The sequence below is a fragment of the Vicugna pacos genome, chromosome 11, assembly GCF_048564905.1.
Source record: "Vicugna pacos chromosome 11, VicPac4, whole genome shotgun sequence".
Classification (NCBI taxonomy): Eukaryota; Metazoa; Chordata; class Mammalia; order Artiodactyla; family Camelidae; genus Vicugna; species Vicugna pacos.
In genome coordinates this window covers 88174526-88200332 of record NC_132997.1, presented here as the reverse complement: position 1 = coordinate 88200332, position 25807 = coordinate 88174526, and the positions used below count along the sequence as shown (strand labels likewise).

The window sequence follows — 25807 nt, the reverse complement described above, 5'->3', positions numbered from 1 at the left end:
AATGACTTATTTTTAAAACTCACATCTTTCCTTCATAAATGTAACATCTTCTGCCCCTAAGGATTGAAACTATAACCTTCTCCCAGCATTATTTCAATTTCCTCTAGTATCTTATTCTTTTCCTACTTGGGATATTTTGGTCAAATTTAGTAGCTTTCTGCAAATGTCTGAATAATATCTATTTGCCCTTCACATTTAAGAATGAGGTACAGCAAAACTGACTGGAAATTTTATGCTTTGGCAAGACAAGTTAACTCTTGGGATTCTATCAGGTGGAACTATTTCAGTGAGAAATCTCCAAATGCTATGCTTTCTCTTCGGCTGATCAGTTAGTTTCCTTGAGGTAAATCCTCCAATCTCCTGCCTAGATGCTATAAACCTGGCTAAAAGATTTGTGGACCTAAAGGGAAGACAGGAGCTGGAGGTTTCATTTTACGTATGCATATTTCACTTAATCCCACTGCTTCCAAACTGGAGCTTACACCTCAACCATGTTTCAGTAACCTTAAATATAAAGTAGCAGGGTCAACATCTACAGAGAGTAAACAAATTTTGTCTTCCAGCAGAGTAGAAGAGGGGCAGATGCTCATCTGCACAAGTTGAGGAAAGAGAAATTAACAACTAATTGCACAGAGTATTCATCAACTTTCTGTTTTCAGTCCCACTGAAAGGACCCCCATTTTCAGAAGTACTTAATAACTCCAATTTTTAAAGTACATGAGAAATAACTCCAACTCAACTTCTAAAGAAACTGAAGGAGGACAACAGTCCTCCCATATCCATGGCCTCACTTTCCATGGTTTCAATAACCCACAGTCAACCACAATCCAAAAATATTAAATGGAAAATTTCAGAAATAAACAATTCATAAGTTTTAAATTGCATGCCATTCTGCGTAGTGTGATGAAATCCTGTGCCCTCCCACGTTGTCCTGCCCAGGACATGAATCATCCCTTTGTCTAGCATATCTCATCCATTAGTCACCATGTTATAAATAAGAAGAGTCTTTACAGGTTAGGTGACTTCCTTAAAGTCATTAAGTAGCAAAGTCAAATCAAAACCAGATCTCCTAACTACCATGTTATACTGCCTCACCACACCACCAAAATATCCTTTTTGATATAAACATTAATCTCATAAAATTAAAAAAATATAATATTTTTTAAAGTACACAAGTCTCTGAAGAAGAGAAACATTACAGTACAGTAATAAAAATTTAATTAGACATAAGGGCAATTCATTCAGATAAGTGGTGATACAACACAATTCTATTTATAGAACTTCTTTGCCTTTTAACATATGTGGCAGTAGGAGGTGAAGGCTTTATTACTATCTCCAAGAAATCACCTTCAATTATACCAAAAGTTTAAGAAGAACTGCATACAATATCTGTGGTGGACATTAGTGCTGCTCAACAAATATTCCAGGTCTCTTCCTTAAGGCAAAATTGTACTCCCACACTCCTTAGAAGTCAGATGTGACAATGTGACTTGTTTTAGTCAATGAAATGCAAGATAAAGTGATAACTGTATTTCTGGATGGAACCATTTAATCACCAATGAAGGAAAATACAATTTAATCACGGTCCCTAAGTGATAACAATGAGCAAATCTGCCCTTCCCACCAACACTATTCATGTATCATAAGTGAAACATAAACTTTTATTGGTGTTACTCCTTTGAAGTTTGGAGATTGGTAGTGAACACAGATATGTGCTGCCCAGACCATCATTTTAGGAAAAAACTGTTGTATGTGTTGCTGGGAGTGCTGTCAGTAACCAGTCATCTGCTGCAAACTACTTCAGGAATTGCTGCAGGAGCAGAGGACCCCTTCACTGAAGGCCACAACTTTCCAAGGATGACCCACATGCAATGGCTGATCAACATAGGATTTTAAAGGCAGGCCCTGCCATTTCAGCCCAGCATAAGATAACTCTGACCAACAATTTTATCTCCAGAAATCCTTACGGTGTTGACTAAGACTATCTGTCCAGCATTGCTTACCCCTTTGTCCATTCCTGCTTCCTCCCCTCCCCCTTTAAAGACACTGATCTTAGGAGTATTGCCAATGAACATCATGAATAGTAAACTCTACCTCAGAGCCTGTTTCCCAGAGAATACAAACTATGACAGTTGGTACCAGGACTGGTACAAGAAAGCAGGAAATAAGATGGAGTTTGGAAGCTGAATCAGAGACTGCAGTTCTAGTCATGAAGAATGCATCACTGGTGGTAGGTAAATCCTGGCACAGGGTGGTCATCCAATTGTGAAAACTTAAACTAGTGGTACATTAGGGAGGTAAGCCAATGGAAGGTAATACTCTAACAGGTATGAGGTACCAGATGTTTGAAAAGCATTAATACTAGAAGTATTAACATACTGGAATTCGTGTCTACTGCTTAACCTCACTAAGCTCTAGAAAAAGACAATGAAAGGCTGGGCAAGCCAGAGGTTCTCCTTAGTGTCATATACACAGGCTGCCGAGTATCGGAGGTCTGCTGTTCCAAAGTTAAGGCTCCAATAGGAAAGAAACAAGACCCTGACACACAGGATGGGGACATCTGAGTTGATATCCCTGAGAATCTCCGCAAATTTTGCACTCCCAAATTTTCCTGAATCATCTGAGACTACAGAAGTGGTCCACCCTACCCCACTGAGAGTTAGTACTCTACCCTTGCTTGAAAATAATGCAGAGGCTTCCCTCCAGCAGAACCTGCACTCCAGTTCAAAAATCTACTGACATCTTCCCTATTGGCCACTAAGCCTGTAAGTTGGCTCAGCATAACTAAGCCTATTATACACTGGGATTGCTAAGGAAAAAAGAGGCTACACCCCAAAGGATCTGCAAGACCTAGACAGCACAGATTGATGGAAGTTGGGGGGGTGTACATGGCCCTAGATTCAAAAGGGAGTTTTATCTAAAGGGTCAGGATCTTACACTAGATTAGGAAGAATTTATTTATCTGAAAGCACTCTCCAAGGTACAGGATTTAAGATTTATTCCCTGACAAGAAACCTGGGAGATGGTGTGACCTCACTATCAAGATGAGTTCTATGCACAGCAAAGGAAACCATCAACAAAATAAAAAAGCAACCTACCAAATGGGAGAAAACACTTGCAAATCGTGTATCTGATAAGCAGCTATTATCTAAAATACATAAAGAATTCACAAAACTCAGGAGGAAAAAACCCAAACAATCTGATTTAAAAAATTAGGAGGAGAAACAGAATATTTTTTTCAAGGAAGACACAAAAATGGGCAATATGTACGTGAAAAGGTGCTGGGCATCATTAATCTACAGGGAAGTGCAAACCAAAACCACAATGAGATGTCACCTGACAGAATGGATATCACCAAAAGGACAAGAGATGGCAAGTGCTGGCAAAGATGTGAAGAAAAGGGAACCTGGGTGCACTGTCAGTGGGAATGCACACTGGTGCAGCCACTATGGAAAACAGTATGGGGGTACCTCAAAAAACTAAAAATAGAACTGCCATATGATCCAGCAATTGCACTTCTGGGTCTAAATCCAAAGGATATGTAAACAGGATATCAAAGAGACACCTGCTCTCCCATATACATTGCAGCATTATTCACAATAGCCATGATCTAGAAATAACCTAAGTGTCTGTCAATAAATGAACCGAGAAAGAAGATGTGGTGTGTATGTATGGAATATTATTCAGTCATGAGAAAGAAGGAAATCCTGCTGTAACATGTATGGAGCTTGAGGGCACTGTGCTAAGAGAAATAAGCCAGAAAGAAAGGGCCAGAAGGTATGCCATTCACCAAGGCCATGAAGAATGTGATGGTGAGAGGGCTACTACGTCACTAAGAAGGTAGTGGCTTTCCCCCACAGGCCAAAGCTGATGATATGAAAAACGGTAACAGAACTGAGTTCAGGGATGGAGACAATAGGAAAATAGAGGCCAGGTGGTGACAGTTAAACATCAGAATCCAATCCAAGTAGAGTGCAATTATTGTCATAAGCAGCAAGGTCGAAGTGTCTGCCAAGGGGACTGACCTATTGTGAATTATAGAGCTGTTCAAGAGAGCACAGCATCCCTAGAGGGAAAATTGATGTGCAGCCAACAAGGGTACTGCCTAATGTGTATCATCAGAAGAAAACAAGGATAAATGATCAGAAGGCTGATGGCAGATGCTGCAACAGAAAGTCACAATTCATTGCTCAATCTCTGGACCTGAGCCACTTTTCAAATCCAGAGCTGATACATTTAAAATCTGGCCCAGGAGGAAGAATCCTGCAATAGCACATCAAGGGTACATGATGATAGTGTCCCTAGTTCTTCCTCAAATGTACCAATGGTCATTTCACTGGGTAACGCTAGCCTAGAGAAAAAAGCAACCACAAACACTTCAAGTCCTGTTGGACACAAAGTCTGAGCTGACACTGACACATCACGGCCTTTCTTTATTGTAGGGATAATGTGGGGGTTATTGAGGAAATTAATGGCATTCTGGCCAACATTCTGCTCAAAAAGAGCCACTGGGTCTGCAGACACATGCACGGTCATGTCCTAAGTCTCTAGATTTATAACTGCAATTGACATTCTTGGCAAATGGCACCACCGCCACCTTGGGTCCTTGGCTATTACAGTGGGAAAAAATCAAGTGGAAGCCACTGAACTGTTATCCCTGTATAATATAATAAATTTTAAAATAATGTTACATTTCAGTGGGAGTGAAGGGGAGAAAGTATTATCCCAAAGAATCTAAAGAATGCTGGGATAATGGGCGGGTCCCAGCAAATCATTTAAATTACCAATCTGGCCCCTGTAAACTGAGCCTAGAGGACGATAGCCAAGCACCAAGTAGCCCAAATTGCAGGCACCGAGCAAGCTGTGTGTCTTTGTTAGAACAGATTAACATGGCCACTGAGTTGGCAAATGTGCTCTTTGCTAACTCTATCAGAAAAGAGGACCAAAACCAGTATATATTCATGTAGAATGGAAAATAGTATACATTCGCAATTCTGCCTCAGGATTAAATTAACTTTTGTCACAACATAGTCAGAACACATTTGGTCCAGCTGAACATACTGCAGAATATTTCACTGTCCCCTTACATTACTGGCATCATTCTATTAGTGCCAGATGAACAAGAATGGCTAATACGATGGAGCCTTGTTGAGACATACATGCTTCAAAGGGTGGAAGCTAAAACCTACAAAGAGTCAGAGAACTCCCACGTTAATGAACTATCGAGGGGTCTAGGGGTCAACAGCATTCTGAGACAGCTCATCTGAATTCAAACACCAATTATTACATCTTTCAATTCCCATTAGAAAGAAGAGAGCAAACCATCTGGTAGGTCTTCCAGGGTTCTGCATGCAGTACCTTCCATTCCTGGGAATACTGTTCAAGCCCACATATTGGAAAATACCAAAGGTTGCCAGCTCTGAGCATGTGCCAGGGCAGAAAACAGCTCTACTATGGGTCCAGGCTACACTGCAAACAGCCCCGCAGCCAGGGTCACATGACCCAGTAGAGACAGTTACTGGTGGAGCCACTGTTGGAAAAAGTAGAGTGTGGAGTATACAGAAGGCCCCTGTGAAAGAACCCCAATGTAGACCCTACACACATGTCAAAGACCGTGCCATCTGCAGTGTAAAATGTTACACCTCCATTCTTGCCATGCTATTCCTTGGCAGAGACGGAATGCTTGACGTGGGTTATTAAGTGATAGTGTGTTCAGAGTTTTCTATCATAAGCTGTCACTGTCACCAATAATCATAAGAACATAAAATGGAAGTTGTGCCCAGGATCAAGCATGAGCAAGAGCACAGGGCAGAGGCCATCTGCATGAGCTGGCAACTCAGACTTCATGTCATCTACCCAATATTGCTGCACCAGCACCCATCCCTCGTCTTAAAGGCACAGCCGTATGAGGAATCCTCTATGCCCAGATAACAAGAAGAGGAAAATGCAAATATGTCAGCTTGATATGTGGACACAATTCAGAAATGGTCATCACTTACAAAACAGCTTCACTCAGGGATGGCCTGGAAGAACAGCAGGAACCTGAAAAGCCTCCCAGCTGGGGAAGCCACCAAGCAGTGTGCCCCATGCATACTGAGTAGAGGGAGAAATGGCCCAAGAGCAGTGGTTAATGAACTAGCTGGCTGGTCAGGAGTCTAGAAGAAATATTGGAGATCAGAGACAAGGAGGCCCTGGAGTAGAGACATGTGGATGGACGCATTTGAATGAGCATGAAATATGAAGATCTTTGTGATAAAAGTTAAAGACCATCAGAGAGCATCCAACATGGAAGAGACATTAAATGGCTAGTAAACAAATGACGGAGACAGCTAATGTCAGTCAGTCTCTATCACAGGACACCTCAGGGCTAACGTAATGAGCACGTGAACTAAGCAGCCATCTGGCAGAGATGGAGGCCATCCCAGAGCACAGTAACACGGGCTCCTTCTGAACGAAGCTGATGGAGCTACTCTTACCACTAAATATCCAGCCTGAAAGCAAGATATCAATTCTGATCCCCTGATAAGGCCATTCCCAAAGAACATTAACTGGACATTTTATGGCAAGTTGACTACATTGGGTCGCTTCCACCCTGGATGGGCCAACAATTCATTATGACAAGAATAGACACATATTTTGAGAATGTGTTTGCTTTTTCTGCCCACAGGGTCTTAATCAGCATGACTATCTTAAAAATTACATGCTTGATCAACCAGCATGGGATCCCATGTAATCAGGAGACACACTTTTATAGCAAATGAGGTACAGAAATGGCCCCATGACCATGAAATCCACTGGATCTCAGCCACACAACCTGACAGAGATTTGTTTAGGCACAACTGAAGCACCAGGACGCAGGATACACTTGAAGTGAAAAAAAACTTTAAATGGTTCTGTGTCCTCAATAAAAGAATGCATTGGTCCAGAAACCAAAGAGTAAAAGCCACTCCTGGTGGCATCAATTTCAACTACATAGTTGGGGAATTTGTCCTTCTCATCCTGCAATTCTAGGCTCTGCAGGATTAGACGTCCTATTCCCCAAAGGGAAAATATTCTGGCAGAAGAAGTAGCAATGTCCCATGTAACTGTAAGCTCTAGTTGCCACTTGTACATTTCAGGCATCTCATGTCAAGGGACCAGCAAGCAGGCAAGAAAGGAGTTGCCGTCTTGGGAAGAGTAATTGGCCCTGACCGTCAAAGGGAGGTAGGACTGCTGTTACAAAATGAGGGCGGGGGAATATATTTGGCACACAGATGATCCATTTAAGTGTCTCTTGCTATCCCTTTGCCAAGTGTGATGGGACATGGGCAAGGGCAGTAACGCAGACTAGAAGGTACACAAGGTTCAGGAACTCAAATACATAAGGGTGAGGGACTACGTCATGCTACCAGATAAGACACAGAGACCAGAAGAGGTGCTAGCTGAGGGCAAGGGGTATAAGAGAATAATGCACGAGAGTCGTGGTGTATGTCTGTTGCAGCCCAGAGACCAGCTGCAGAAGACAGAGCAATAAACTAGGCTCCCCCAGGAAGAAAGGACCACCAGAATCCCAGAGGAGACATTTAGCAAATACACTTGAAGAAGTGGGCTGAGAATGAATTGTGATGAACATGGGAGCGCAGCGCCTAAATATTACCTTCAGGGAAGGACTTGCTGCCCTGCCCTGCTGCTAGGATTGTTATCAGTGAGCATCACTCAGCCACCAGCCCCTGCAGAAACCGCCTTAGCTACGGGGCTTCCTCACCCAAGGTCCTACCCTCCTGAGAGTGATCCTCATCCAAGGACTGGTCAAGGCCATCATGTTGTAAGGAGAAACAACTCTCACGGGCATTTCAACTACAGAGTTGCCCTGGAGTTGGCTGAGGCTGTTACGTCTGCTTGATTTTTCCTCTCCACCCACTCCTGCGCCTTCTGCTTCCCTTTCACAGCTGCTCAATCCAAGGACCCAGTAAGAACTTGAACACTAAATTCTGTCTCAGAGTTCACTTTTCAGAGAACCCAAACTGTGACAGGGTTGTTTGTCACCTGAGTCTAACCTAACCATACTGACTGATACAACACAGTAAGTGTGAATTTTCCTCTGCAGTATCTTAAAATAGCTGGCAAATTGTTTTCACTCACAACCTTGTTTAGGAAGAACAGAATTTAACTTGAGAGCTTATTAAAACCTAGTTGAGATAAGCAACTTTTGCAGCTACAGAGACAATATTTCATGCTTGTTGATACTGGCCCACCCGCCAGGATTTTTCACCAGAATGGAAAGAAAAAACCATTGGAGCAGCTGTAGCAAATACACTTTCCACTTATCCCTTCCAGCTTTTTCAATAATAACTAAACAGAATGTTGGGCTAGATAAATTCTGTCCCTGAGTTTTCACATTCTTGATCAGGATTCTCTGTAAAACACAGGTTAGTTTTCCTGTAAAATGCAGAAGTTATCAAATGCCTTAAAGCTCAACATTAAATTAATGTAATTTATTTACACGTAGGCTCTTTCCAATCCTACAGTATAAAGTCTCTTGCATTATAAAAGTCTGACTGCAATCTATCATCATATTTTTTTGCCAAGAAGAAAATTTATTTCCGGAGCACTCAGGTCATTATCACTTCATAAACAGTTCAAGGCTAAAGAACTAAAGCAAATCCCATGCAGTTACTGACATCATGAAAACTGACAGAAGCACCATTCCACACCAACAGAAAAGCCACATAGCAATAAGGACCAAAGTAAAATATACCCTGGAATACAGACTTTTAAAAGACCTGTGCTACAAGGCACTCAGTATTTATTTACAAACCATACACCCAATAAACTGTTCTCTCAAACACAAATCTCAGCAAACACAATTCTGTGCTGTCAGGACTATTCACATGTGAGAGGCCACATACGTGAAAAAAACATACACTGAAATTTAGAGACAGATTTTTTTTATCAAATATGCACAAAATAGTACAGACCAAAAGTGTAAATTCACTGGCTAATTTTTCTACAAATACTCATATTCTTCCATGAAAATATACATCTGTAATACTTTCAGAACACATTTTTAAAATTCTTTAATATTCCATTTTAAATGCCACTTCATAAGTCAGTCTAAATTGCGTACTTGAAATACGCTAAAAAGAGCACACATGTGAGTATAAGACTCAAAACTAGTTGAATACCAAAAAAAACACAAACTTTTGTTAACCATTTGGATACTTCTGCAACAGAAAATAAATTTCTGGATGTTGTCAATTTTTCTTCCACCTGCCCTTGAAATGCTGATGCTTCACTGGGTTCCCCCCACCCAGGTAAAAATTTCTCTTAATAGTCTAAAAGGTGTGTACCTTTCCTAGGTTCTTTCTTTCATACCCACAGTTTCTGTCAGGATTTGTCCTCTGGCATTCATTCCATAAATATTTATTTAGCTTCTTACCCTCTGCCCGGCAAAGTGGGCATCATTCTTTGACTCTCAATCTTAACTTAAATGTTCTCATCGTGTTTTAACACACAGTATTATTTCCTGTCAGCTTCAGTAAATAATCTTGATGTAATAAATTATATTTATAGTCTCTCTAATATAGAATCATACTTGAAATCCTACAGTAATTCCTACTTGGTCATGTTTTATTATACTTTGAAGCATTGTTGAATTCTATTTGCTAATATTTTATTTTTGATGTTTGATTCTATATTCATGACTGTTTTCCCAGCCTTCATCCCCAGAGGTTTTGAGACACTTAAACACTTTTCTTTCATTGTATATTTTATTTCAAGAATCTTTACTTAGCAATTTTTACATTCTAAACAATCTCTCAAATTGCTTAAAGATCTGTTAGGAGAGAGATTCATTATTCACTATTTTTTTTCTCCTTAATTTTTTATTCAAATATATTTTAAACTCAAATATACCTTAAAATCTGATTCAATACATGATAAAACAAATTTTCTTGAGTGTCTTGCTACATTAAGAAATATTATATATGCCTTTTCTCTAATTAAAGATCATTCAAATGTTTCCTGTATAATCGGGAAAACATCAATATCATAGCGCAGTGGTAAAATCAAAAGAAATTTCAACTTGGACGTCGTGTAAAATTCTGAATACACCATCTTACAACCTATGTAACTTTGGGTTTCACCATGCTAAATTACAGCTTCTTCCTGTATAAATGAGCACAAGAATACACAGTACGTAGACGTTATCAGATGCTGTGAGAATTACATTATAAAATTTACGTAAAGTGCAAAACACTACGGGGAGCTTTCAGCAAATGTTAGTTCTCCCTTTTCTCAAAGCAAAAAGTCACTTTTCCCCCTACGTATGGGCCTCTTTCTCAAAAAAGCAGAAACTACTATTTCTTCAACACAACAGCTTACTACAGAAAGAAAAAGAACACCTTCAGCAAAGAATACAGTAAAGCTTAAAAAACAGTCAACAGCTGGCTAAACGCATTGAAAAAAAATGTATGAATGATTTTAAGAGTTTCTCTGATGGACAAAGAAACAAACTGGTTCTAGCAGGTGGCCAGGCAAGAGGTGCTGCTTTTGTCCCTAAGAATTTAACGAAGTGCATGGGCAAATACTGATTAACAAAGAGAGGAACAAATAAAATAACCTCCAGAAAATAAAAATAATTATAAACACGAAGAGCAAGCAAGTTTGATTTGTTACAGTTTTGCTGGAGTGTTCCAAAAAATTAAATAGTTAGATGTTTTAATTTGAGTAAGATTTTAATGAAATTCTGTACCTTATAAAATCATATCCATTATATTGTGTGTATGCATATATATATATAGATATATGTCTGTTTATGTGTATATATATATATATATATCACTCTACAGGGTTGTACAAAAACATATATGCTATGTTTCATAAACTAGCTAAGTGATTTTTAAGGGTATACTGAACCACAATGCCACTGTGTTTAAAATGACTATTATACATTACCAATTAAAATAATATTACTTCTTTAAACATGGAATTAAGTATTTTTCAGGTTTTTTTTTTACTAAGTTTGTTTTTAAATAATTGCCTACCAAGAAGCTAATGTCATAAGTAAAACTGTCATACACAGGAAATTTATTTTAAAAATTCTATTACTATTTTGATTTGGTTTGAAGTTTCATTTGTTCTGCTTTCTGCAAGGTATATTTTGATATAAATCTGACTCCCTACCCTATTCTGAAATAATCTAACTCAAGAATTTACATTTTTGTGACTCTACTATATTTTTGAGGAAAGAAATACAGTCAGTGTATCTCTGAGTTATCTTTCATCTTGTTTCAGAATTTTATACAATCTCTTAATCCTTAGGTAAATTTTCTTATTCAAGAGTAATACCTACCACTTGTAATTAAAAGCATCATAAATCTATGTTAGGTCTCCTGAAAAATCCTATAATACTTTATATTTGATGATTCTGAAATATTGTCTCAAGTGTCACTTCAGTTTTAAGGTATGTTTCAATTCATGAAAATCTCTCACTTGTAAATGTTGAAATTTTCAGTCAAATCACTCAAAAGATGGGTGGTTCACTAAAGAGACAGGAAAAATACACAAACTACTTGATTCCTTTTTCACCACTGACCCTATAAAACTAACTTTTATGTCAATATTTACTTTCCCCAGCCAAATAGTTTCAAACTATAAATATGTCTAATAACATGAGATCAACTCAGTGAGACATGTTTTTCCATCGCATCTTTAGTCTCGTTATGTACTAGAAGGTTATCTTTACCAGAAAGATCATTTTAATTTTGAATGAAGTGCAGTAATGATATTCCTAACAATAAAAAATCTCTCTTAATAAGTTTCCAGATTTAAACTGTCTTCAAGCTAGATTTACACACTAGTAACATTAAGTAACATATTATTCTATATGTTACAGTCCATTCAGTCTTATTCACCAGCCCTGGCTCTATTATCAATTGCACTTAAGTCACTTTTTAAAAATATAAATATCAGTGCCTAATTTAAGAGAATTAGATTACACGGGTCTGGTTTTTTCCCTTCAACCTTCAAAGTGAATGCTAAGGTACAGCTATACTTGAAAATCACCATCATATGCCTTCTACATCCATCACGTATAATGAGAACTGGAAAGGCAAGGTTATATCCTCAAAGATTAATGATATTCGCTACATAAAATTCACTATGACAGTAAGGTTGAAATAGTATATTTTAGAGCCATGAAAAATCAGTATGAGCATACACATTTTTATTGTTTAAACATTATAGAACACAAAGCAATCAGCTAAATCTTCAGGTGTATGCCAGTTAAATAATGCCATGAAAGTCCTAGTGTACCGTACTAAAGAGAAAAACTAGCAACACGACTTTTTTTCCCCTAAAAATGATCTATTTTCTAGTTCGTTCATTATGTGATGGTTGTATTTCATTTCCACAAAAATATACTTCATAAGTAAAACAAGTATTTTGGGAGACATTTTTTGAAATATGAAAAATACTTTTCCCTGGAAAATATGTCAACCTTGGATGCTACAAGCCCAGGAGAATAAATACGGGGGGGTGGGGGTGACTTTCTTAGGAACTGCGTAGAAAAAAATCAAATAAGGTAAAATAAAAACATTTCCATCCTGTGTTGAATTTATGTTTGCTTTATGTTTCTATTGTTAGTTGCTAGCACAGGGCAAACAAAATCCTATGTTAAAGTATAATACTGTTTAAAATAAGCTATTCTTCCTCCAATTTGATCAATTTGCTTGAAGAACGAAACTGATATTTGCTTCTATCTTTCCATAGCATTAAGAAACATAACTAAATATAAAGCATCTGGTAATCTGCTACCAAAATTAAGAACATGCAATGGACCCAACTGAACAGCACAGTACAGTCAAGTGAAAAGACCAGCACTTTAGAAGTTAAAAAGAAGCCAGATCTACCACCTGCATGGCTTTGAGCAAATTCCTTCTAACTCTTGTGTTTAATAATCTGAAAATGAGTTTATTAACACTTTGTTACAAGGTTATTAGAGAGGTTACAATTATCATATATAAAGCTCTTAGTAAAGTACCTAGCTCTTAGAATACACAATAAAGAGTAGCATTTAGAATAATGATAAACTGAGCTCTTGCTCGCACGCTCTCTTTCTCTCTGAAAAACTAACACTTCTAATGCCTTTCACCTTGGTAAACTTTTCTGATGCATAAAACCTAAAATATGGTCATCTTAAACAATACCAAAGAAATAAAATAAATTCTCAATATGTCAGCTACAAAATAACTCAACATTAATTTCCTCATTTAAGCACAGAAATTGGGTAGAAGCTCCTTGAAGAATCGTTTTCAAAGTTTCAAAATCTCACTTCGTGGATTTTTAACAATAATAACAAAATTCTATACTTTTCCTAATATTTTTATCCCAGAAGAAAAACAAATAAAATGTCCCTCTACCTCAAGAGAAATAAGCTTACCGTCTCATCACTATAGCCAAAATAATATGTTGACAGCGCCAGCCTGGCAATGACAGGTCATAATAAGCCAGCCTAGACTCAGTACTTCATTTACCTAGTTTTCTGGATATCAGGCACTGATCTGCAAACCTTCGAAAAGCCAAGACAATCCCATTTTCATCATGAAGCAAGACTTCAAATTATTATTTCACAAAGGTAAATATTTAATTATCTACGATCTAAAACTCCTAAAGACAGTGGATTCTTTTCATTGATTACTCACAGACAGATACTCATAGAGTTTAAAAAGCATGCTTGACTTTATTACAGGAATTTCCTTTTAGACAAGCTTATAATAGTTTAGAGATCAAAGTGCTTATTAATAGTCATAAATTTCTTTATATGCTGCCACTCAAAACAGTTTTCCAAAGTAGAGTATGTGCCTTTACGATGTTTAAGAGCAAAAGTATATGTCTTACACCTATTAAATTCTTCGGTCTCTTTTATTTTTACTTATCAAAGTGTTTCCTAATAGCTTAAAATTGATATATTACTTTATCCCAGCAATAAAAAGTACTTTTAAGTACTGCTAAATGTATTTTAAATATCAGCTAGGTTTTATCTATAATACAATATACAGAGAAGAAATTTTTTCACTACAATGGTCTGTTGGGTAGCTAAATTTAGTATTTCATTCATTAAACATTCATTTAATATTCAGAAGTTGATAGGACTATATATAGATAGCATAATTAAAATTAAGTGAATCATACAAATGCACTGCATTTCTGGTTCCCTAGTGAAGATTTTTATTTAGTTACCAACATTTCTATATATGCTCTGGGTTTCTGTTTTGTTCCAGAATATTATTTCTTTAGCTTTTCTATCTCTATATTCCTTTCTCTAATTCTATAGCTTCCTCTACCAAATAAGTATACCCGGCAAGTTAATGTAATTGCATCTTTGTTCATCCCCACTAAATCTAAAATGCAAGCATTTCTACTTTTTGTAAGGAAAATTTTATAGTGTTCCAAAACTACCCATTATCAAAACTAATATGGTGACAGTCAAACAAAATAGACTGATAAAGTGCCCAAGTAGGGATACAACACACAATAGCCTTCAAAAAGGACATTCAGACCCAGATTTCCCCTGCCTCCACCACTAACTCACCCCAGTTCATCGGCTCTCCTGCCCTGCACTACTGCTATGCTGAAGTTAGAGAGAACTCCATTCACATTCCGTCACTGATGTTCTCTCTCTAAGATGACATACACACACGCTGTCAAATAATGTATTTGAGAATCTCTACATGAAAAATTTCTGGTAGTTCCTACTTGGTACAATCCTAACAGATACATACCTATGTCATATGCCAGGAAATCGGCAGAAAAACATTTTGCACCGTTACTCAAGGAAGTGTCATTATGGGTATTTCCTCCAAAAATAAGCATAGCTCCATTGATAAGAACAGCTGAATGAAGGTATCTGGCAAACCCACTTTCTTTCAAAATAGTCCTACAGGATAAAATTTAAAAATGTATTACAAAAGATAAAAAGACCCCCCCGATTTTATATATATTACAAAAGGATCTAATTTGCATATAGAATTTTCCTCGCAATTGTGAAAATAACATGCTTTATTATTTTTAACCACTCATAAATGGCCTCTAAATGTCAATATTTTTAAAAAATATTCTGAGATTCACAGTACCTTAAAATGCTTTGAGGAAACACAATATTAAACATAATTGTTAACGATCTTGTAATAACTTAGAATTTGAATTTTGTTTTCATTTATAAAAGTAGGAAACAAAGCTCCTTTAAACCGGAGAATCAAAGTATCACCAATTTAAAATACCAAAGTAAACAAAAAGTTTAATATAATAAATTTACTTTAAGCAGCATTTAGTTAAAACTATACAAATTATATGGATCCCATAAAACGCTTTTTAAGTTTTTTAAGTATAAGCTATCATAAGTAAAAGTGTACACATCTCAGGTCTAAAACTCAATGGATTTTCACAAGATGAACACAAACAGGCAACCAGCACTAAGATAAAAAGATTAAAAATTACCACGATTCAAACAGCAAAGATCTCTGTTGCTGCCTTTATACCTTACAAAGTGGACTCATAGAGTTTGCATTCATCTGTATGTACATTCTCTTGCTCAAGATTATTTCTGAGATATTTTCACGCTGTGCATAGTTAAAAATCACGATGTATTTTGAGGAACATTAAAATTGGCATAAATATTCTTTCAATGAAAGTATAACTCTGAGAGAAATACTACAAATATATGCTCACAATTATATTTTACCTGAATGAACTGATATATAAAAATGGTTCATGACAATGTGAATCAGTATTTTATAAATACTCTATAAACAAATCCTTGGTACAAACAAAGAATCAGAATGTCAACATAGTTATATGGATAATATACTTAGTAAGGCATGCATAGTATCTCAAAAGCCAGAGGTTATGATACCAATTAATGCTTAAAGACTATGGAACAGACTTCCAGAATAGCAATATAAGGAGCTCCATAAAAAAATCTCCCCAGGGAAAGAACTATAGTTGGTAAAGTTAACTTTTAAAAAAGTTAACTATCCTTCCTACCACTGCCACCTCCCCCACACACACACACACACAACTAGTTCAGCAAGACTGTTCAACCCCAGGCTGGTAAAGCCGAAAACAGAATGCCCTTTATCCCTGAGCTCCTAGTCCATGCCGTTAAAACTTCACCAGGAGCAGCAGACTGGCAATACTTCTCACGCCCCCTACCTAGCTCTTGGTGGCAGGAGCTCCAGTCAAGGAGAAGGCATAAGAGGTCTGAGTGCTCCTCCACCACCCAGCGCCTACCAGGTAGAGGGTGGAAGTATACACTGGACTTCAAGGCTAAGAACACAAGGACCAAAAAATCTTCACCCCTAACTCATAGGGCAGCAGTTCCAAGATAAAAGAGGCAGGCTGAGAAGAGCAAAGGCTATGATCCCCATCTAATGCCTTACACATAACACAGGGATGTAACTGAAAGGTCAGGCTATAAATCCCACCTGTAATTCCAAACTCCTACAAGGAGAGGAAGCCTAAGAAAAAGAGAGCTCCAAGGTTCTCCCAAGGGAACTCGACTGCATTTGGCTCAAGGTGGCCGTCTTCAAGCCTTAAAGGCACTCTTAGGAACAACAGAGGTTTTGGTTATAAGCAATTAGGAGATTGCTCCATAAGAACAATAAGCTAAAACACAGACCAGCTAGAAGTTTATCAGAAAGAACCAGGGGGAAAGACTGCTAATAAGAGCCTTGCAGGTGTCAGAACTTCAAAGACTGGCCCCCAAAGACTACCACTGAAAAAGGCTTGAGATGGAATTCAGACTATGGAGCAATTTATGCCCCAGAACATTGTTGAAAATAACAGAATAATCAATTGGCAATTAGTGGAGGCTATGAGGTAAGTCTGATACAAACAGAGGCAGGCAGCTTAACAGAGAGCTCAGAGGAATAAGTCGAAGAGCCCTGCTAAAATTATTGTCATCCTACAGTGACTGTGTGCATCCCCAGGCTGTACCATCTACGGAAGAACATCAGAGGATACATTTAGAGGAAAAAAGACACTTCACTAAAAGAGTTCAGGTAAGTCACTAAACAAATAAAATTACAACAGCCCCAGAGATGAAAAGCCAGGATCTAGAGTTACTACAATATATTATCTAAAATGTCTGGTTTTCAGGGAAAATTACAGCATGCAATGAAATAAGAAAGTGTGACCCAAACATAGGAATAAAAGTAAGCAACTGAACTACCTCTGAGAGAATCGAGATGTCAGATAAGGCAAAAAAAGATTTCAACTTAAAAGAAACAAGGTTTAAAAAGTAAACTATGACATGATATATAAAACATCAACAAGGAGAAATTACAAGAAAGGAAAATGTGGAGTTGAAAAGCATAATATTAAAATTTTAAAACTTAGTAGCGAAGCTCAAAAATAAATCTCAGCAAGTAGTGGGCAAAAATCAGTGAACTAAAAGGTAAATCAACAGAGATTCTGCAATCCAAAGAACAGAGGAAAATGAACAGAGCCTATGAGAAATGTGGAACACCATTAACAGCAACACATATATTACTGCGAATACTAGAGCAGAGGAGAAAGAGGTAAAAAAAAAAAAATCTTTCTAGAAATAATGGATGATAACTTTCCAAATTTAATGAAAAACATTAACATATACATCTAAGAAGCCCAACAAATTCTAAACAGGAGAAAAACACAGAAAGACCCACACTCAGACACAACATAGTGAAGATATTGAAGGCCAAAGAGAAAGAGAACATCTTAAAAGCAGTGTGAGAAAGAAGGTTCTTCGCATACAAGAGAACCCCAAGAAGATAAACAGCTGAGTTCTCATTAGAAACAATAAAGGTTAGAAGGCAACAGGATGGCAAATGAAAGTGATGAATTAAAAAAAAGTCAGAATACACGCATACAGGGAGAGAAAATAGCAAGATGGCAGAATATAGAAGTGCTGATTTTATCAACTACTTAAGAGACGAAAGTACATTTGTGCGAGTCCAGCAGTCCAACAGAGAAGTCCCAACACCACTTAGAAAAAAAATTCCAATAGAAGGACTGAAGAGAGTAAGAAGAACAGGTTCGCTTCACCACATCGCCTCCCCCAAGGCAACAGCTCACAGCCAAGAGAAACTCCTTCAAATTGCTTTTTCTCCCATGGGGGGAATGTGAGAGCCTACTAAGTGCCCAGCTTCCACAGCCAAGCAGAATGATGCCCAAGAGGCCCACTTCTTTCTCACTCCATCCAGAACAATGACAAGACTGGCAGGAGAGGGAAAAGGGGTCTCACAGCAACCAGGGTACAAGACACAACAAAGGGCTAAGGTTTCTACCAACCACCTCATAAACTCCACCAAGACTTCATAAGATGCACCACCTGCAGATTCACCCCAAGTAGCACGTGCATGCTCCCAACAATCCATAAATCCCTCCCCTACATAGCCATACACACCCCTGCAGATAGCACACTTGAGCTTCTGCAGGTCATGCACAGGCACACGCATATGGCTGGCTCAACTCTTTTGCCCTGGCAGAAGGTGCAAAACCTTGAACACTTCAGGTGCTGCCCTAGAGAAAATAAGTAAGAGGCTCCCAACACCAGGCCTGGCTTTGCAGAATGGAGAAAATATAATGTTCAAAATATATACAAACTTGTATAAGAAATAACAAGTGTTGGTGAGGATGCAGAGAAAAGGGAACCCCTTATGCACTGTTGACAGGTATATAAATTGGTGCAGCCACTATGGAAAACAGTATGAACGTTAAAAATTAAAATAGGAACTACTAAATTATCCAGCAATTCCATATCTGGGTATTTATTCAAAGGAAACAAAATAACTATCTCAAAAAGATATTCACACCTCATGTTCATTGTAACATTATTTACAGTAACTAAGACATGGAAACAACGTAAGTATCCATTTATGATGAATGGATAAAGATATATGTGTGTGTGTGTGTGTGTGTGTGTGAATAATATTCAGCCATAAAAAAAGAAATCCTGCCATTTGCAACAACATAGATGGATCTTGAGAGCACTATGCTAAGTGAAATAATTCAGAAAGAAAGGCAAATACTGTATGATCCTATTTACATGTAGAATCTTTAAAAAAAATAATAACTTATACATACAGAGAACAGACTGGTGGTCACCAAAGACACATGGTGAAAGGTGAGTGAAATGAGTAAAGGTGGTCAAAAGCATAAACTTCCAGTTATAAGATAAGTAAGTCCTGAGAATATGGTGATTATAGTTAAAAATACTTTATTGTATATTTGAAAGTTCTTACCACAAGAAAAAAATAATTCATAACTGTGTATGGTGATGGATGTTAACAAAACATTGTTGTAATCATTTCACAATTCATACATATATTAATTATGTTGTAAACCTAAAACTAACACACAATGTTATATGTCAATTAATTTCCATGTGAAGTAATTAATTTAAGTTTAAAAGATAAGTGTTGGTGAGAATGTGAAGAAAAGGGAACATTTCTACACCACTGGTGGGAATGGAAACCGGTATAGTCAATTTGAAAAGCAGTACGGACATTCCTCAAAAAATTGAAAATTGAACTACCAAGAACTAACATATAATCCAGCAATCCCACTTCTGCATATGCATCTAAAGGAAATGAAATCAGTGTCTCAAAGCTATACCTGCACGTTCATGTTTATTGCAGCGTTATTCATGGTAGTTGAGATACGGAAACAACCTCAGTGTCCTTCAACAGATGAATAAAGGAAATAAATACATATGTATAATAGTCAGTCTTAAAAAAGCAAGAAATCTTGCCACTTGTGACAAAACGGGTGAATCTAGAGGACGTTATGCTAAGCGAAATAAGCCAGACATAGAAAGACAAATACTGCATGATCTCACTTATATGTGAAATCTAAAAAAAGTGAACTCATAAAAGCAGAGAATAGAACAGTGGTTTCCAGATAATGGAAAGTGGGGAAAATGGGGAAACAGTGCAGGGTACAAAGTTTTAGTTACACAGGATAAATAAGTTCTGGAGATCTAATGTACAGCATGGTTACTACAGTTAATAATACAGTTGTTGTATACCTGAAATTTGCTAAACCACTACATCTTAAGTGTTCTTACTTGACACATCAATTAAAAAATGTATCTATGTAAGATGATGGATATGTTAATTAGCTTGACGGTGGTAATCATTTCACAATTTGTATGTATATCAAAGCATCACATTTACACCTCAAAAACATCCAATTTTTATTTGTCAAGTATACCCCAAGAAAGCTGAAAAAAATGGCAACCAAGATTCTTATATTCCCAAAACAATCCTTCAAAAATAAAGACAAGACAAAGACACTACCAGATTTTAAAAACTAACACATTTTTGGTAGATCTGCCTTATAAGAAACTAAAGGAAATTGTTCAGCCTTAGATCATTTATTTCATCCAGAGTGTTAGCAAAGGCACTTATGTAATTATAAAACAAAGTATGAATACATATTTTTTCTCCTTTCTTTCCTAGTAAATTTGAAAAGCAACTGTTTTGAAATAATATATATGTAATTGCATTGCTGGGCCATAACGTATAGAAAAGCTACATATTTGACAATAACAGCACAAAAGGACAAATGGAAGCAAAACACTGTTGAGTAAGGAAATAATGCCAAAAAGTAAATCAAGTCAATTGGAACAAGTGAAAAAAAAAAGCACACAAAAATAACAAAGCTGACATAACATATATCTGCATTCCTTTTTACCATCAGTCTCTTTAAAAGACTTAAAATTATATAAAGTAGTAAGTGTAACAATATACTGCTGAGTTTGCAACATACATAGACATTATACATATAATTATAATACTACAAAAAAGGAAGAGAGAATAAAGCTATATAAGATGAAGATAAGAACAGAAAATAACATAGGATAGAAAAATAGAAAAAAATCAATGAAGTCAAAACTTCTTTCTCTGAAAAAAAGTAAGACATTGACTAACTACCACTTATACTGAACAAGAAAAAAATGAAAGAAAACCCTAATTATTAAAATCAATAATGAAAGGAACATAACTGAATCTTATAGAAATATAAGATTATATAACACAATACTAAACTGTAAAGCTTTATGAAATATAGAAACAACAGTACCAAATGAACAAAGTCCTTGAAAGATACAAACTACCAAAACTGACAAGAGTAGAAAAAGAAAATCTGAATAGACCTATAAAAAAATCAAGAGACTGAATTTAAAATTTTAAAAGTTTCCTCAAAGAAAGTGATGGCCAGAATGCTATGCTGTATCTATGTATTTGGTAGAATTATATGAAGATTAATGTCACTTCTTCACAAACTATTCAAAAATATAGATTATGAGGTGGAGGGTATAGCTCAGTGGCAGAGCACATGCTTAGCATGCATGAGGTCCTGGGTTCAATCCCCAGTACTTCCATTTAAAACAAAAATTAAATGAATACATAAATAAACCTAATTACCTCCTCCCCCCAAAAAGAAACAAACACAAAAATTTTATTTATTTATTTATTTATTTATAAAATGATAGGAGACTACTCAATTCATTTAATGAGGACAATGTAACTGATAACTAAACCATACAAAGATATCACAGGAAAAGAAAACTACAGGCTAATATCGCTAATATCTTTTATGAATATAGACACAAAAAGCCTCAACAAAAGACAAGCAAATTTAAACCAACAATATATAAAAAGCACTATACATCATTACCAAGTGAAATGTATCCCAGAAACGCATGGTTGATTTAACATCTGAAAATCAATCAATGTTATACACTGTGTTAATAGAATAAAGGAAAAAAAACAAATGATGCATCTCAAGAGATGCAGCCAAAGCCTTGATAAAATCCAACACCCTTTCATGATACAAAAAAAAAAAAAAAAAACACCAACAAAATAGAGATAGAAGGGAACTTCCTCAACCTGATGAAGCCTGAATGGTGCCCAACACCAAAAGATACCATGTCCTAATCCCCAGAACCTGTGAATGTTACCTTATTTGAAAAAAATCTCCCTTCAGGTGTAATTAAATTAAGGACTTTGAGATGAGAAGCTCATGGTGGATTATCCAGTGGACCTAATCCAATGACAAGTGTCCTTATAAGAGACACACAGAGAAGAGGAGGAGGTAATGTAACTGTGGAGACAATTGGAATGATTCAGCCACAATTCCAGAAGTACTGACAGCCACCAAAAGCTGGAAGAGGCAAGGAAAGAAATTTCCCTTAGCACTTCTGGAGGGGGCATGGCCCTGTTCACACTTTGATTTTGGATTTCTGGCCTCCAGACCTGTGAGAAAATACCCGCCCATTGTTTTAGCTACACAGTTTGTGGTAATTTGTTACAGCAGCCATAGAAAAGTAATATAAAGGACATCCACAAACAAACAAACAGAAAACAGAAACTCAGCTAACATCACACTTAATGGCAAAAAACTAAACGTTCCCCCTCTAAGATCAGGAATAAGACAAGGATTTTTGCTCTTGTCATTTGTATTCAACTATTTTTGTTTGCTTTTGGGTTTTTTATTTGTTTATTTTTTTAATCAGAGGTAATGGGGATTAAACCCAGGACCTCGTGCATACTAAGCACATATTCTATCATTGAGCTATACCCTCCCCCTAGTGCTATTCAACATTATACTAGAGATTATAGGAAGGAAAACATTCAAGAAAATGAAATTAAATACATCTAGATTGGAAAGGAAAAAGTAAAACTCTCACTATTTGCAGATGGCATGAACTTGTATATTGAAACTGTCATATGAATCTACAAAAAACTGCTAGAACTAATAAACGAGTTTAGCAAGTTTGGAGGGTAAAAAATAAATATGCAAAAATAAGTTGTATTTTTATAACCAGAAATGAAAAAGCCTAAGATAAAATAATATAACAATTCAATTTATAATAGTATCAAAGAGAATAAAATATTTAGAAATTTAATGAAAACAGTATAACACTTATACCATGAAAATTAGAAAATATTGAGGAAAGAAATTAAAGATAGCCTATTTATAAATGGAATGACATACCGTATTCATGGATTGGAGAACAAAATTGTTAAAATGACAATACTCTCCAAATTGATCTACAGATTCAACTCATTCCCTATAAAATCCCAGCTGGGTTTTTTTTTTTTCTTAATTAACAAACTAATCCCAAGATTCATGTGGAAATTCAAGGGCTCAGAATAGCCACTTCAAAGAACTGGAAATGCAAAGAAAGGAAACAATACCCTTCAACAAATGATTGTTCTGGGGCCACTGGATATCTACATACAAAAGACAGAAACTGAACTCCTCCCTTACAATATACACCAAAATTAACTCAAAATTGATTAAATGCCTAAATTTAAGAGCTACAAGTGATAAAACTCTTAGGAAAAAACAACAGAATTCAATATTCCTTGCCTTGGGTTAGGTAGTGGATGCTTAGATATGACACCAATAACGTAAGTGACAAAATATATAACTGATAAAGTGGTCTCCAAAACTGAAAATTTTTGAGCTTCAAAGGGCACTGCAAATAAAATGAAAAACACACAGAAGAGGAGAAAATATTTGCAAACCATATGTCTGATGGAGGACATATCTAGAATATATAAAGTACTCTTCAAACTCTAGGAATTATAACTCTAGAATTAGAGGGGAATTTCCTCAGCTTGATTTTTTTTTTTGATTAAAAAAAAAATATGTCCTAACAGCAAGAAACGTGATGCTTTACTTCTAAGAAAAGGAACAAAGCAAAATGCACTCTCTCACCACTCCTATTCAACATTTTACTCGAAATCTTGGCTAAGGCAATAAGGAAAGAAAAGGAAATAAAAGATACACAAAATGGGAAGGAATAAATAAGACTCTCTTTGTTCACATACAACGTGATTGTCTTTGTAGAAAATCCCAATCAACAAAAAAAAAAACCCTTGAACTAATAAGTGACTATAGCAAGGCTGCAGGATACAAGTTAATATATGAAAGTCAATTGCTTTCCTACATACCAACAATGAACAATGGATATTTGAAATAAAGACAGAGCACCATTTATATAGCACCCCAAAAAACTGAAACAGACATAAATCTAACAAAATATGTGTAAGATCTATATTAGGAAAATTACAAAACTTTGATGAAAGAAATCCAAGAAGTAAATAAATGCATAGTCCCTACACATGGATAGGAAGAGTCAGTACCGTAAAGAAGTCAGTTCTTCCCAGTTTAGTCTATATATTCAATGCAACTCCAGTCAAAATGCTAGCAACATATTTTGTTGATATCAATAAACTGATTCTAAAATGTATACAGAAAGGGAAAAGACCCAGAATAGCCAACACAATACTGAAGAGGAAGAACACAATCAGAGGACTAACACTATCTGACTTCAAGATTCACTACAATAATCAAAACAGTGTGGTACTGAGGAAAGAATAGACATACAGGCCAATGGAACAGAATAATGAGCCCAGAAATAGACCCATATAAATACAGTCAACTAACCTCTGACAAAACAAGAACAAAAACATCTGAACAGAGAAGGGACAGTCTTTTCAATAAATTGTGCTGGAATAACTGGACGTCCACATGCAAAAAAACCAAAAATCGAGACAGACCTTACACCTTTTACAAAAATTTTAACTCAAAATGAATCACAGACCTAAATGGAAAATGGAAAACTATAAAACTTCTAGAAGATAACATAGGAGAAATCTGGGTGATCTTGCGTTTGCTGATGACTTTTAAATACAGCACGAAAAGCACAATTCATAAAAGAAAAAAAATAAGTTTGGATTTCATTAAAATTAAAAACTTTTGTGAAAGACACCATTCAGAAATGAAACAGTAAGCCACAGACTGGAGAAGATATTTGTAACAAATAAAGGATAAAGGACCTGTATTCAAAATATACGAAGAACTCTTAAAACCCAACAATTAGAAAACAAACAACCTGATTGAAAATTGACAAAAGGTCTGAAAAGATACCTTTTCCAGGAAGACACACAGATGGCAAAATAAGCATATGAAAAAATGCTCAACATCATAGGTGTTAGGGAATTACACATTAAAAACATGAAACACCACTACACACCTATTAGAAAGGTTGAAGAGTTCAAAACACTGACACCAAATGCTAGCAAGGATATAGAGCAACATTCATTGCTGGGGGGAATGAAAAATAATACAACTACGCTTACAAAGCTAAATACAACCTTATAAAACTAAACACTCTCACAAACATAATCCAGCAATTCCGCTCACTGGTATTTACCCAAAGGAGCTGAAAATTTATGTCCACACAAAAAAGTGCATATGGATGTTTGTAGCAGCTTTATTCATAATTGTTAAAACTTGGAAATAACCAAGATGTTCTTTGATAGGTGAATGGATAAACAACTATACCACATCCATACAACAGAATAGCATTCAGAGATAAAACAAAGAGGCTACTGAGCCATGAAAAGAACTGGAGGAACTTTAAACATATTGCTAAGTGAAAGCCAATCTAAAAAAGGATGTATACTATATGATTGGAACCATATAACGTTAAGAGCAAAACAATGGAGACAGTAAAAATATCAGTGGTTGCCAGGGGTTTGGCAAGGAGGGAGGGAGGTGAGTGCACATGATTTCTAAGGCAATTGAAACTATTCTGTATGAAACAGTAGTGGTGGGACATGCCATTATACATGGTGTAAACCCATTGCACCTACAGCACAAAAGTAAATCTCAGTGTAAATCATGGATTTTAGTTAATAATAATGTATCAATACTGACTCATCAATTGTAACAAGTTACGAAACTAATGCAAGACGTTAATAATAGAGAG

The 25807-nt window shown here is 36.3% G+C and overlaps 1 protein-coding gene across 5 annotated transcripts in view; it reads right to left on the bottom strand.

The window, feature by feature from the left end:
- Positions 1-25807, bottom strand: part of ATRNL1 (attractin like 1) — a 626998-nt gene that overhangs the window by 502158 nt on the left and 99033 nt on the right. For all 5 annotated transcript variants that reach the window (XM_072971947.1, XM_072971950.1, XM_072971948.1 and 2 more), the window contains exon 10: positions 14763-14917. In XM_072971947.1, the coding sequence (XP_072828048.1) occupies positions 14763-14917 (155 nt within the window). The remainder of the gene's footprint in view (positions 1-14762; positions 14918-25807) is intronic.